The 15,337-nt window shown below is 36.1% G+C and overlaps 1 protein-coding gene across 4 annotated transcripts in view; it reads left to right on the forward strand.

Moving 5' to 3' along the window:
• The first annotated feature begins 955 nt into the window (after positions 1–955).
• SPAG17 (sperm associated antigen 17) overlaps positions 956–15,337 on the forward strand; it is a 281,073-nt gene continuing 266,691 nt past the window's right edge. For all 4 annotated transcript variants that reach the window (XM_037826256.1, XM_037826259.1, XM_037826258.1 and 1 more), the window contains exon 1: positions 956–1,067. In XM_037826256.1, the coding sequence (XP_037682184.1) occupies positions 981–1,067 (87 nt within the window). In that variant the 5' untranslated portion in view covers positions 956–980. The remainder of the gene's footprint in view (positions 1,068–15,337) is intronic.

Genomic DNA, 15,337 nt, shown 5'->3' on the forward strand with positions numbered 1-15,337 from the left:
GCAGCCCTAAAACAGTGGTAAGTAGCAGTGAATTGGGGACTCTGATAATCCTGGATTCTAATCCTGGCACTATCATAGATCATCTGTTGTGGAACTTGGGATAATGTTGCTGTGCAAATTCAGTGAAATAGCTATGTATAGCATATAACCAATGCTCAAGAAATGTCAGGTGTTGTTATTACCATTATTGTTTGTTCTGTCATTATTATTTGGGGAATCTGTCTGGCCAGGATATATCAGAATTGATGAGTGCAGGTGAAAAAAAGTAAGGGTGGAAGAAAGGCTCTATTTACCAAGGGAAGTTAGTTTAATGGAACTGGACCTGTTTAAGAGGAAAAGACAAATTAGAAAGACACCAATCCCACATACAACTGGATAAAGAATCATGTGGAAGAGTGACTGGACATGTACAGTAAGAGCCTCAGAGGCAGAACTAAGACCAGGGGTGAAGGTCAGGCAAAGACAAATTTGACTTCATATATGGATGCATTTTGGGTACATTAGAGGAGTTGAAGGCATAAACTGATCCTGAGGGAGTCAGGGCTCCATCCTACGTTATTCAAGACCAGAAAAAATCTTGGTGGGGAAGTCCTGGACGGGAATCCCTGGATTTTGAGTTTCTGGACAATACCTGCGACGAGGCAGGGCTCCAAAAAGAAGCAGAGGATCGAAGTGAGTAACGGAAGGAAAGTGGCCTGACCCGCCCGAGGCTAGCCTCATCCTTTCTTCCGTTTTCGCAGCTCTCCAGTTTGAAAACCCTAAAGTTTACCCGGGGAGAGGTTGGGAGTCCCGCCCTCGCTTCTGCGCGCGGAAACGCCGTTGCTATGGCGACGGAAGCGGTTGACCCGAGGAGTAAAAACAGACTTGGGGGTGGGGCGCAAATCGCTCGAAACTGGGCGTGGTTTCAGTTACTATGGCAACGGGAACGCTTAGAAAGGGCCTGAGCACAGTTTAGAGGCGAATGCTCCTCCAGTCTTTGCATGGCACCCAAGAGAGATAAAGGCGGGACTGGGAGCAACAGTTTTAAGATATGGGAACCCTCGCTCATCGCCGCACACTTCAATCAGGTGAGCCGAGAGCCTTTTAAGTCCTTTCTATCCCCAGCAATGCCAGAAGTCTCACCAGACCCTCCCAGACGAGGGAGGTCGCACCAGGCTGGTCCTGTCTTCAGGCCACCTCGGCTGCCCTCCTTCCAAAAACTCAGTCATACTTAGTACCGCTCCCCCAGGCCGTGTGGTTCCTCCACAGGGAATGCTTGATAAATGAGTGAGTGTTAAGGGAAGAAGAAAGAGCTCCAGGAGTGAATTAGAGCGATTTCAAAGCGAGGTGGAGGAGGGGGGAGTGTGTGGTAGGGAAGAGAGGAGGTGTAACTAACTCTGACATCTCAAAACCCTGATTTTCAGTGAAGTCGTCCAGATGGTACTTCACAATTGCACTGAAGTTGTCTTTATGAGCTGTTTGCTTCCCCCTGACATCTCCTGAAGGACAGGAATCTTGTTGAATCATCTCTAACCTGGCCTATAGTGCGGCTTCAGTAAATACTGAGTGACAAGAGGCGTGGAGTGCTTAGGATAACTATGTATTTAATACCAGTGAGCCTTTTGTAGATAGGAAAGGATGACTTTTTAAATGTAATTTCCTAATACCACTGTATCAGAGTTTTGATATATTTTGAAGGTGTAGAAGACCAGAACAAGGAAGAGCTGGCTGCCAGGGTCAGGCATAGGATGCCACAAAGAAACCAGGAAATCTAAAACCTACCTGCTACATAACTGCAAATTTCATCAGATCCCAGAACTAACTAGCTACCGCTCCCACCAATGCTCACCCCCCTCCAGTGAGTTGGGAAGCCAAAAGCTCTTGTTACATACAACTGGAAATCCACTTCTATGCTATGTTGCTTCTAAGTCCAAGATAACCATTTGGGAGGAAGAGGGTTAATGCTGGGAATTCTAACCTGCCATTCTAACCTGCCATTCTGAAGTATTTTAAAAAGTTAGAAAGAATATATGTGTGTGTGTGTGTGTGTGTGTGTGTGTGTGTGGTGCACTAGAGAGTACTTAAAATAAAAATGGATTTAATACATTGCCCTCATAAGAAATTTCTATATTTGTCCTTATTTTTCCACTACAATTCGTTTTTTTTCCTCTATGAACAGGAATCCTGTTGTAATTCTGTCTGATATTGAAATTAGTCCCGATGAATTTCATGAAAGGAGTTATGTTACTACTACTGATGCTGACATAACATCATGGAATTTGGGGTCATTTCTATAACTAGGAATGAAGGATGTCAACTCAGTAATCCCTAGTTACATTCTCAAATTCTAAAAGATGTTTTTCAAAGTACTTTGTAAAAGCACCCTCTTTTTTGCTTTTATAACTCAGCACTAGCCAAAATAAGTTTCTCTCCATTTTCTTTGAGATTGTGTAGGCCAAGTTTGGGATTGGAGTGAACATTTCTGCTTGAATTATAAACTGCTGCGCAATGGACTTTGATGGAGGTGCTGACACTGCATTAGCTTTAGTGTTGCAAATATGAAGCTATAATTTTCCTAGTTGAATGGAAAACCTAAAGGCACTATTTTTCCTTATGGCTTGAAAACCTGAAATAATATTCAGCTTTCTTGGTCCTAGTCAAACAATATAATTTCCATAAATCTTATATATTAATAGAAAGAATTTGAATTCAATGTAGTATGTAGTTTTAACTACAAAGAATGAACTCAATTTTCTTTGTTTTGTTGGAATACATGTTTTCTTATTGCAGGAGAAAGACATCTGCCCTCAACCTCCTCCCATATTTTTTTCTCGGCTTGGTTTCATAACTTTTCCAAGAAGAAAATTCTCAGATTAACCCAGCAGCCCAATGCCCAGAGGCATGCTCTAACTGCCAATTTAACAGGCTCTGAATTTGGGTCAAAGATGACTGTAGGTGTCTGAGTTCCTTGTCTATAGTGCCCAGAAAGTGTTTTTCCCATAGTGGGTGCTCAAAAAGTGTTATTGCTTTAATTGCCAGAGCGTTTCTTTCTGTATAGTTGTTACATGTGTGCAGAATTGTGCTCCTGTGTATGGGGTTTGTGTGTGTTCATGTGTATGAATGTGTGGCATGGTGTATATGTGTACATGTGTTTTGGAAGTGTGAGAGAGGCAACTCCTTCTGGTCTTCCATAAGCTAGTTTTTAGAATCCAAGTCATTCATAATTTTGAACTCATATTCATATTGGGGTGTACGGGACTTTAAAGAGAATAAGCAAGTTCATGATATTGTTCTAATGAACTTGTATCACTATTTTGGGTTGTCCATTCAGGCTGGAATAATTGTTAAGTTTTTAGTCCATTTTAGCTGGTTCTAAAACATAAAAAAATAGCAAATAATACAAAACAGTCTATTACTAAGCACTAAATGATAAAATAGAGGTGAGGAAGATGAATTTGGACCAGTAAAGAAATGCTTTGTGAAGGACCTGCCTTTAACTGAGCACTGAAGAATTTCCACAAGTAGAAGAAACAAGACTATTTTCAGCAAAGAGAACAATAGTACCTTTAATAAGTCTGGGACACTTAAATTGAGAGAGAAAAAATGCAGGTTTGGCCATTTCTGGGTATACTTCACTTCCTAAACTAATTCTTTCAAACAAATGATCACTTATTATTTTTTCTGTTTATGCACCAGAATATGTATCTCATTATTATATGTGAAATATCATATCTCAAAATTAGATAGAAAGTTTTCGGTGATTGGCATTGAGATTACAAAAGTATGCTTTATTTGGACTTATATGTGACATAGACATTTTTATGCTCTCAGGCAGCATTAGGAAGTCAGAGATGCTTTGGTTTCAAATAAATTAAAATATATTCTCTCCACTGTCAAGGCAGCCTCTGTTGGCCACAGTGAGAGGAAGAGGTGTTAATAACCTAAGCACTTGGTGACAGAAACTGCCTTTCTTGAGATATACATTTTGATCTAAGATATTTTATAATCAATTCTGTTATCTCATGTTGGAAAAGATGAAATGAGTAAAAGTTTCATTCATAAGAATTTAGGAACTTTTTCTAGAAACATTCAAACAACATAGCCATTCTCCCTGAAGCTTACAGATCACACCAGGCCTGCCCTTGAATACTATCATGTGGCTTCAAAATGACTAAGCTCAAAGTTTCTATTGGAATTTTCTGTTATTGTAAAAAAATTTTGTGTAAGTACAGAAATACAAGTCCCACAATTTTATATATGTTAAAGGACAGCATATACTAGTATAGAGAATATCCAGAAGCCATATAAAATAATAGCTGTTTTTTTTAAGATATTATGGACTTTTTCCCAAAATGTGCTCTTCAAAATGTCAGGGTTCCTTGGAAGTTTGTTTGGGTTACTTGGGATGTCTGACAGGTAGAGTTTGATTTGAAGTTTTGTTCATTTTAATTATTAAATACTTGCATATTTTCTGATTATCTGGGGGTGGTATTTCTTCTTTTGTCCCTAGTTTAAGGTCTTGTTTTCACCTGTGGCAAAAAAAGGGCAAATTTAATACTGAAGACAAACTACTCGGATAACAGTGTTATCCAGCACAGAAAACATTAAAAACATAGAAAAAACCCTGACGATTTGCACACCCCTTAAACCAGCCTGACTACTCGAATATTCACTGACTTTGTAAAAATGATTCCAAGTTCCTAATACTCAATTTAAAAACTGGATACTGTCATTTGCCTTATGTTATTAAGATGCAACTTCATGATAAAGAATTTAATTATTTTTTAATATAAACATTTACAGATTTAAAAATATTTGTGAACATTTAATGCAATGTATTGAGGCCTTGCTGAGAATCATGAAATCCTACTTTCCACTTTTTTATTCTCAATGTCTATTTTCCTCTTTTCAAGTTAGGAATAATGTTTGTACTATAATAACTTCTGAGAACTGGAAAAACCCAAAGTGATGTTATACCTGTGATTAGCATCCTTTATGATACTCATTCAGAAATTGCGACTACCAGAATATTTGTGCTAACCTCCCCTTCTCCCTCTTTTTATAAAAAAAAAATTTATAAAACATATATACCTAAAATTTCCCCTTTTAACCACATTCACATATATAATTTGGTACTGTTAATTACATTCACAACGTCATGCTACCATCACTACCATCCATTACCAAAATTTTATAGTCTACCCAAATAGAAACTCTATACAAATCAAGCATTAACTCTCCATTCAGTACCCCAATCCAGCCCCTGGTAATGTATACTCCAGATTCTGATGTAATGTTTTTGCTTATTCTAATTATTTCGTATTTGGTGAGATCATACAGTACTTGGCTTTTTGTGGCTGGCTTACTTTACTCAACATGACATCAAGGTTCGTCCATGTTGTCACATATATCGGAACTTAACTCCTTTTTAGGGCTGAGTAATATTCCATTGAATGTATATACCATGTGTTATTTATCCATTCATCAGTTGATGGACACATGGGTTGCTTCCATCTGTTGACAATTGTGAATAATGCTGCTATGAACATTAGTGTGCAAATAGCTGTTTTAGGCCCTGCTTTCAATTCTTTTGGGTATTATGTCCACTTTTAAGTGGGACTGCTAGGTCATATGGTAATTCTATACTTAACTTTTTGAAGAACCACGAAACTGTCTTCCACAGTACTGACCGTTTTACATTCCCACCAGCTATGTATGAGTGTTCCTGTTTCTCCTCATCATCTCCAACACTTGTAATTTTCTGTTTTTTTTTTATTAGTAGCCAGTCTAGTTGGTGTGAGATGTTATCTCATTGTGGTTTTGATTTGAATTTCCCTAATGGCTAATGGTGTTGAGCATCTATTCATGGGCTTTTGGCCATTTGTATATCTTCTGTGGAGAAATCTCTTTTCAGGTCTTTGGCCCATATTAAATTGGGCTGTTTGTCTTTTTATTGTTGAATTGTCAGATTTCTTTCTATATTCTAGATACTAACCCTTACCAGATATGTGGTTAACAAATATTTTCTCCCACTGAATAGATTGTCTTTTCACTTTCACGATAAAGTTCTTTGATTCTCAAAATGTTTTAATTTTGATGGGGTATTATTTATCTAATTTTCTTTGATTGCTTGTGCTTTGGGTGTAAAGTCTAAGAAACTATTGCCTACCACAAGATCATGACGATAATGCTCTACCTTTTCTTCTTTTGAGTCCTTATATTTAGGTCTTTGATCAATTTTGAGTTCATTTTTGTATAGGGTATGAGATAGGAGTTTCCATTCTTTTGCATATGGATATCCAGTTCTCCCAACACCATTTGTTGAAGAGTGGACTTGGTAGCCTTGTCAAAACTCAATTGGCCATACATGTGAGGGCCTATTTATGAGTTCTCAGTTCTATTCCATTGGTCTATATTTCTATCCTTATGCCAGTTCCATGCTGTTTTGACCACTGTAGTTTGGTAATCAGTTTTAAAATCAGGAAGTGTGAATCCTCCAACTTTGTTCTTTTTCAAGATGCTTTTGGCTATTTGGGGTCCCTTACCCTTCCTATTAAATTTGATGATTGACTTTTCCAATTCTGCAAAGAAGGCTGTTGGAACATTGATTGGGATTGCATTGAATCTATAAATCATTTTGGGCTAATAATATCTTAACAATATTTAGTCTTCCAATCCATTAGCATGGAATGCTCTTCCATGTATTAAGGTCTTCTTTAAGTTCATTTAGCAAAGCTTTGTAGTTTTCTGTGTATGCATATTTTGCATTGTATTGTTAGATATTTGATTCTTCAGTTGCTATTGTAAATGGAATTTTTTCTTGATTTCCTACGCAGATTGCTCATTCCTAGTGTCTAGAAACACTTCTGATATTTGCATCTTGATATCATATACCCTGCAACTTTGCTGAATTTGTTTATTAGATCTAGTAGCTTTGTTGTAGAGATTTTGGGATTTTCTGTGTATAAGATCACATCATCTGCAAATAGGGAATGTTTTTACTTCTTTCTTTCTAATTTGGATGCTTTTGATTTCTTTTTCTTGCCTAATTGCTCTGGCTAGAACTTCCACAGTGTTGAATAATAGTGGTGACAATGGGCATCTCTGTCTTTTTCCAGATTTTAGAAGGAAAACTCAGTCTTTCACCACTGAGTATGATGTTAGCAGTGGGTTTTTCTTATATGCCCTTGATCATGTTGAGGAAGATTTTTTCTATTCCTATATTTTAAGCATTTTAATCAAGAAAGGCTGGATTTTGTCAAATGCCTTTTCTGTATTGCTTGAGATGATCATGTGGTTTTTTCTCTTCATTCTATTAATATGATGTATTAACATTAAATAATTTTCTTATGTTGAACCGCCCTTGCATACCTGAGACAAATACCACTTGATCATGTTGTATAATTCTTTTACTTTGCTGTTGCATTCTATTTACTAGTATTTTGCTGAGGAATTTTGCATGTGTATTCATAAGTGAAGTTGGTCTGTAATTTTCCTTTCTTATAGTATCTTTATCTGGCTTTGTTGTTAAGGTGATGTTGGCCTTATAGAATGAGTTAGGTAGTGTTCCCTACTTTTCATTTTTTTGGAAGAGTTTGGACAGGGTTGGTGTTAATTCTTCTTGGAATATTTGGTAGAATTTACCTTGAAGCTGTCTGGTCCTGGATTTTGCTTTTTTTGAGAGGTTTTGATTACCTATTCAATCTCTTTACTTGTAACTGGTTTGTTGAGATCTTCTATTTCTTCTAGAGTCAGTATAGGTTATTTGTCCATTTTAGGAATTTGTCCATTTTATCTGGATTATCTAATTTATTGGCATACAGTTGTTCATAGTATCCTCATGACATTTTCATTTCTGTGGGATCAGTAATGTCCCCCCCTTATTCCTGATTTTATTTATTTGCATCCTCTGTCTTTTTCTCTTTGGCAGTTTAGCTAAAGTTTGTCAATTGTATTGATATTTTCAAAGAAACAACTTTTGGTTTCGTTAATGCTTTCTATTGTTTTTTATTCTCTGTTTCATCTATTTCTGCTCTAATTTTTGTTATTTCTCTCCTTCTGCTTGCTTTTGGGTTTAGTTTACTATTCTTTTTCTGGTTGCTCCAGGTGTGCAGTTAAGTCTTTGATTTCAGCTCTTCTTTTTTAATGTAAGTATTTATGGCTATAAATTTCCCTTTCTGTGCTGCCTTCACTGCATCCCATAAGTTTTGATATGTTTTGTTCTTGTTTTCATTCTTCTTAAGATATTTACTGATTTCCCTTGCAATTTGTTCTTTGACCCATTGATTGCTTAAGCGTATGTTATCTAATTTCCATATATTTGTGGATTTTCCAGTTCTCTGTCTGTTATTGATTTCCAGCTTCATTCCATTATGGTCAGAGAAGATGTTTTGTATAATTTCAATCTTTTTAAATTTATGGAGACGTGTTTTGTAACCCAATGTGTGATCTATCCTGGAATACAATCCATGTGCAATTGAGAAGAATGTGAATCCTGTGGTTTTCAGGAGCAATGTTCTGTATACATCTGTTAGGTCTAACTCATTTTCATATTATTCAAGTTTTCTGTTTCCTTATTGATCTTGTGTCTAGATGTTCTATCTATTGATGAGAGTGGTATATTGAAGTCTGCAACTATTACTGTAGAGGTGTCTATTTCTCCCTTCAGTTTTGCCAATATTTGCCTCATATGTTTTGGAGCACAATTTCTAGGTGCATAAATATTTATGATTGTTATTTCTTTTTGGTGGAGGTCCCCTTTTATTAATGTATAATGTCCTTCTCTGTCTCTTGTAACAGCTTTTGACTTAAAGTCTATTTTGTCTAGTATTAGTAAAGCTGCCCCAGCTCTTTTTTGTTTACTATTTGCATAGATTATCTTTTTCCATCCTTTCACTTTCAACCTATTTGAATCTTTGGGACTAAGGTGAGTCTCTTGTAAATAACATATAGTTAGATCATGCTTTTTTATCCATTCTGCCAATCTGTGTCTTTTGATTGAGGAGTTTAATCCACTAACATTTAGTGTTATTACTGTAAAGACAGTACTTACTTCTGCCATTTTGTCCCATGGTTTTTATATGTTTAATATCATTTTTGTGTTTCCCCTTATTGCAGTCTCCTTTTCTGTATAGTTGATCTTTCATGATGTATCTGGCTGATCTTTTTCTCATTTCCATTTCTGTATATTTTTAAAATGCTTTCATTGTCATTACCTGTTTGTCTGTATTACATAACTTATGTCTATAACCTACTAATTTGAAAAGATATTGACTTAACTTCAATAGCACCCATGTTCTCTGTTCACATATCCCTGTTTCCACTTCTTATGTTGTTTTTGCCTCACATTACTCTTTATATTTTGTGTGTCCATTATAAGGATATATGACTATTTCTTACACAATTGATTAGTATTATGTATTGAGGATACATTACTGTTGGGTTTTGCGTTTACCCATTTAGTTACCTTTACTAAAGATCTTCACTTTTTCATGCTCCTCCAAGCCATACTCTCTATCTTTTCCTTTCAACCTGAAGGAATCCCTGTGGCAATTCTTCTAGGGCAGATGTTTAGGTGATGGACTCTCTCAGTTTCTATATCTGTAAATGTTTTAAACTCTCCTTCATTTTTGAAGGACAGCTTTGCTGGATAAAGAAATTTGGACTGGCATTTTTTCTCTTTCAGTACTATATCTATCTATATATCTATCTATATATCTATCTATATATTTATATCTATATCTGTATCTTTAATCATACCACTGACTTTTTGCCTCCATGATTTCTGTTGAGAAATTGGCCCTCAGACTTATTGAGGATCTTTGTATGTGACAGATCACTTTTCTGTTGGTGCTTTCAGAATTTGCTCTTTATTTTTGGCCTTCTGATTAGTATGTGTTTCAGAGCAGGTCTGTTAGGGTTTATTCTGTTTGGAGTAAGTTGCAGTTTTTGGACATGTATATATATGACTTTCATTAAAATTAGGAAATTTTGGGTCATTATTTCCTCAAATATTCTTTCTTCCCCTTTTCCCTCCATTTCTGTGATTTCTGTGATGCATATATTTGTGTGCTTTGTGCTGGCACTCAAATCCCTGAGATACTGCTCAATATTTTCTATTCATTTCTCTATCTTTTCTTCTAACTGTATGAGTTTGATTGCTGTGCTTTCTCATCCACTGATTCTTTCTTCTGCCTGTTCAAATCTACTGTTGTATGCCTCTAGTGTATTTTTCATCTCTACTACTGTTCTGTCATGTTTCTTTTTATATTTTCAAATTCTTCCTTTTATGTTTTGATGATAATTTCTTCCATAAGTTTAAATCTGCTATTGTATGCCTCTAGTATATTTTTAATCTCCATTATTGTGCCTTTTATCCCCATAATCTCTGTTATGTTTATTTTTAAACTTTCTAATTCTTCTTTTTGCTCACACATTGTTTTCTTAATATCCTTTAACTCTATACCCACATTTAGTTTGTTTCTATCCATTTTTTCCTTCATCTACTTGAATTGATTTAAGAGATCTGTTTGAACTTCTTTGATTAGTTGGTCCAATGTCTGTGTCTCCTTTGGAGTTTTAAGTGGTTCCCTTGATGGAGTCATATTTTCCTGTTTCTTAGTATGGCTTGTGATTTTTTTTTTTTTTTTTTTTTTTTTTTTTGCTGATGTCCAGGAATCTGAGTATTTTGATGTACTAACTCTTGAGCTCAGTTTCTCCTTCTTGCCTAGAGTTTTATTGTAGATTGGCTATGTGTTATGACCCTTCTTTGATGGTTGGTCCAACTAATAGTGGACATTTAGAGTAGCCTGTGTTTAACTGTTCAGATTTTCTCAAGTCTTCTGCACTCGATTCTTGCTCTGGATATGTGGTACAATTTAAATTTACCCTTTCATATGCAATTGTTTCACCTCTAAGAGAAATCTTCCTTTCCTCTGTTTCTTATCCAGGAATCCTGTTCTGTTTTGTGAAGAATTTTCTCCCCAACTTCTGTGATTTGTTTAATTCTCTTCCTCACTCAGTGCCTGCTTTATATTACACTATCCAGGTCTGGGACCCATCCTGCCTTACAGCAGTTCAGTTTTCCCATTTTTTCCATAAGACTTTTCTGCCTCTGGCTACTTCCTCATTAGGGTATCCCATACTGGAGAGCCATTCTGGATCAATCCAAAAAGGTCTGATTTTTCATTTAGGTAGTCCAGCAATCACAGACCGCTCTGAATATGTATACCTCTTGCCAACAGCTCTGCCACGGTCTCTTTTATTTCCTGAGGGTAGTTTTGTATGCACTCACTCATCAGCCACTTGTGTTCTGCCCTGGGTCTCTGTGGACTTGAGTCCCTGTGCCTAGATATGTGTGGATTCTTACTTGCTGCTGTGAGTGAGTGGCTTTATGGTCTGCATCTGCAGTATTAGATAGCCAGGCTGTGCTGCCTCTGTGTGACTCTGATGTTAAGCAGGAATGAGTGAGGGAGAAGGGTCCAGACTGGTAGTTCGAGGTCATAGATCTACATTTTTGGTGATTTTTTTTCCTTTTACTCCAATTCAGCACTTGTAGAGTCCTTCTTCAGTTTCTATCATCCTCCAGAGTTCCAAACAAGTGGGATTTGTCATTTTATTAGTTGTTTCTGAGGGAAGACTTCTCCAGGTGATATCTTTCGTTGCCATGTTGATGATGTCACTTTTAACCTGCCCGTTTTCTAAAACTGAAGATCCAAGAATTTTAAGGTCTGTTGAAAGACATGTAGTGACCAGGGACCATATCCTAGATTTTCTCACTAGTTCATTCATCCTCCTTAACAGACCTAAAAGCTATATAATTATAACAGTTTATGTAGTCCTTATAATTTAAACAGCTTTTACTTATTTGATCTCTTATTTCATTCCCCACAAAAATGCTATGAGGTAGGTATTAGAGTAGAACAACTAATTTAAGGAATGTCTATTGTAAAGTTACTTGATTAGTACTTAAACTGGAGTGTAAAGTGTTGCTTAAAACCAATAAATAAATATGCAAGCAGTATTATTTACTCCATCCTTAACATGTCTCTTACCCTCTGACTCTCATTGATAACATTTAGAGGAGATGAAGGACTTACCATTTTCTTTTTATATTCAACTCTCATGCTTCTGAACTAAAATAGAAATATTTTGGTGTCCTGATTGGGAACCAAATTTTCCTCTCTCCAAATACAATAGCAGAATGGCTCCTTCTGCTACCTGGAAGTATGCCACATTGCCTGATTATATAAAGCAACACTTGGCTTCATCAAAATTTCAAACCATGTCCATTTCTCAGCTTTCCTGTTTCTGTCATGGCACTGTAATCCTCACAGTCAATAAAGCTCATATACAACTCATTAATTTGTTCTTTCTTCATATTCAATCTGTCTCTACATCATCTTGGTTTTACCTTTAACATTTTCTCACTTCTTTCTCCTCCTGTTCATTCTCATGCCTTCATTCTGGGCTTGTGTCTCTTTTTATTGATGCAGTTTTATTGAGATATGTTCACATACCATATAATCCATCCAAAGTATACAATCAGTGGCTCACAGTATCATCATATAATTGTGAATTCATCACTACAATCAATTATAGAACATTTTCATTACTCCAAAAAAGAAAAAATAAAATAAAAATATAAAAGAACACCTAAAAGATCCCATATCCCTTATTCCACCTATTATTTATTTATTTATTGTCTATTTTATTTTATTTTATTTATTTTATTTATTTTATTTTATTTTATTTTGTTTTATTTTATTTAGTACTTTACTTTACTTTACTTTACTTTTTACTTTACTTTACTTTATTTTACTTTACTTTACTTTACTTTTTACTTTACTTTACTTTACTTTTTACTTTACTTTACTTTACTTTACTTTATATTTTAATTTTATCTCATCAGCCCATATACTGGATAAAGGGAGTGTCAGTCACAAGGTTTTCACAATTACACAGTTACACAATAAAAGCTATATAGTTATACAATCATCATCAAGAATCAAGGCTACTGGATTACAGTTCAACAGTTTCAGGTATTTCCTTCAAGCTATTCTAATGCACTAGAAACTTAAAGGAATGTCTTTATAATGCATAAGAGTAATCTCTAGAATGGCCTCTTGACTCCATTTGAAGTCTCTTAGCCACTGAAACTTTATTTTGTTCCATTTCTTTTCTCCCTTTTGGTGAAAAATGCATTCTCAATCTCACAATGCCAGGGCCAGGCTCATCCCTGGGAGTCATGTTTCATGTTGCCCGGGAGACTTACACCCCTGGGAGTCATGCCTCATATGGGGGGGTGGGTAGTGAGTTAATTTGCAGAGTTGGCTTAGAGATACAGGCCACATCTGAGCAACAAAAGAGGTTTTCTGAGGGTTACTCTTAAGCATAGTTATACATAGGCTTAGTTTTCCCACTGAAGAGATAGGTTTCATAAGGGCAAGCCTCTAGATTGAGGGTTTATCTTATTAAATTGGGAGCCCCTATTGCCTGAGAGAATAGAAATTCCCCAGATGGGGAGGTTTAATATTTCCACATTTTCCCCCAGTCCCTCAAGGGTATTACGTTAGCCTGTACAGAATAACAAAATCTTATTCCCTATTCTAGGTTCCATGTAATTACATTGTTTAAATAAACTGACCAGACAGGTTAAATTAGATAGTGTGCTACAGAAAATATAAATTTTGTACCAAATAAACCTCTCTTACTTTGGTCTCCCACAGAAGTTGGAGTTTAAAAATATAGCCAGTATCATTCTTTACCCTGTATTCTAATTTACCTTAGTCCTAACTAAGTCCGTTTCATTCATATGTCTACTTGTAATCTGATCTCTTTTTCAGCTTCTTTAACAGTTGCTGTATGTAGTAATGCTGACTTACAGAGCTGCACAACACTAACTCTGAGTCTCAGGTGTCACACAGATACCCAAATTTCCAGGGAACTACCAGGTTATACAAAAAGTGCTCAGCATCTCAGAATTTAAAAATGATGGTTAAAACTCAGAAATAGGTGTGACTATTGTAAGAGCTCACAATCTAGGAACCTTTACAATAAGACTTATTGAACATTCTGTACTCCTGCTTTATCAATTGCCCAATCTCTGCCCATGTTCTTACCCTTGATAATCTAAGCCCCTGAATTCAATTCTCTTTACAATTTGCTCTTTACAATTAGTTTATGTTAGTAAGCCTTTACAATTAGTTTATGTTAGTAAGCCTTACAATATTTGTCCCTTCGTTTTTGGCTTATTTCACTCAGCATAATGCCTCAGGATTCATTCACCTAGTTGCATGCCTCACAACTTCAGTCCTTCTTGTAGCTGCTCAATATTCCATTGTAAGTATACACCACAGTTCACCCCTCCATTTATCCATCTATGTACCCTTAGGACACCTCCATCTGTTGCAAATCATGAATAATGCCTCCATAAATATCAGAGTGCAAATGTCTATTTGTATCCCTGCTTTCAGTTCTTCCAAGTATATACCAAACAATGGGGTCACAAGATCATATGGTATGGGCTCATATCTTTTGATCCCTGAATTATTCCCTGAGTCCTTTACCTCTGTTTATACAAAATCCTATTGCTGTTATTCAAACCTCTGAACAGCTAATCTTTCTTAACACTGCTCACACCATGTTATTTCTCAGTTCCAGAAATGTTGGTGACCACTTAGGATCTCCCTCAACAAGGTCTAAGCAGCCTGGCTTCTTCAGCCTCTCTAATCTGGCCCCATCTAACCATACTATTGAATTGCTGCAGACAAGCTAGTCCCCTCCCTGCAGCAGAGATCCAGTATGTATAATAGGTGACCTAGAGCAACTTTCTTACCCCCTCTCAGCCTAGTTCTCTTTTCGTAAGATGGAGATAATGATATACATCTCAAGCCTTTCTGTGGAAAACAAATGATATGTATTTCATTTCATAAATATTTCTGTAGCACCTGGCATCTAATAAGTCTTCAGTAAATGAGTTCCCCTCCCTCCCTCATTCCCTCTCATTCATGTTAGTCTACTTGCGTGAAATTAATTACACTTTCTTCCTCCTTGCCTTACCCATTCTTTGAGGCCCTTATAAAGCCATGTCCTTTAGGAAGCTTTCCATAACTGCCTCAACCCTCATTTATCTTCCCTTGCCTTGGCTATAGCTTAGTACTTAATTAAAGAATGCCTTTGATTATTTTCTGTCATTTCATGTTTTAGACAACACAAGTATAATGTGAGTTGCTTCACAGCAAAATCATATCTTACATGCCTTCTATATACCTTACCATGACTAGCATGGTTTTAGGCATATGGTATATGCTAAGGATATATGCTGAATTAATTCAGTGTTTTACTTTGAAATGTGAAG

Source organism: Choloepus didactylus, chromosome 2 (assembly GCF_015220235.1).
Source record: "Choloepus didactylus isolate mChoDid1 chromosome 2, mChoDid1.pri, whole genome shotgun sequence".
In the NCBI taxonomy this organism is placed as follows: domain Eukaryota; kingdom Metazoa; phylum Chordata; class Mammalia; order Pilosa; family Megalonychidae; genus Choloepus; species Choloepus didactylus.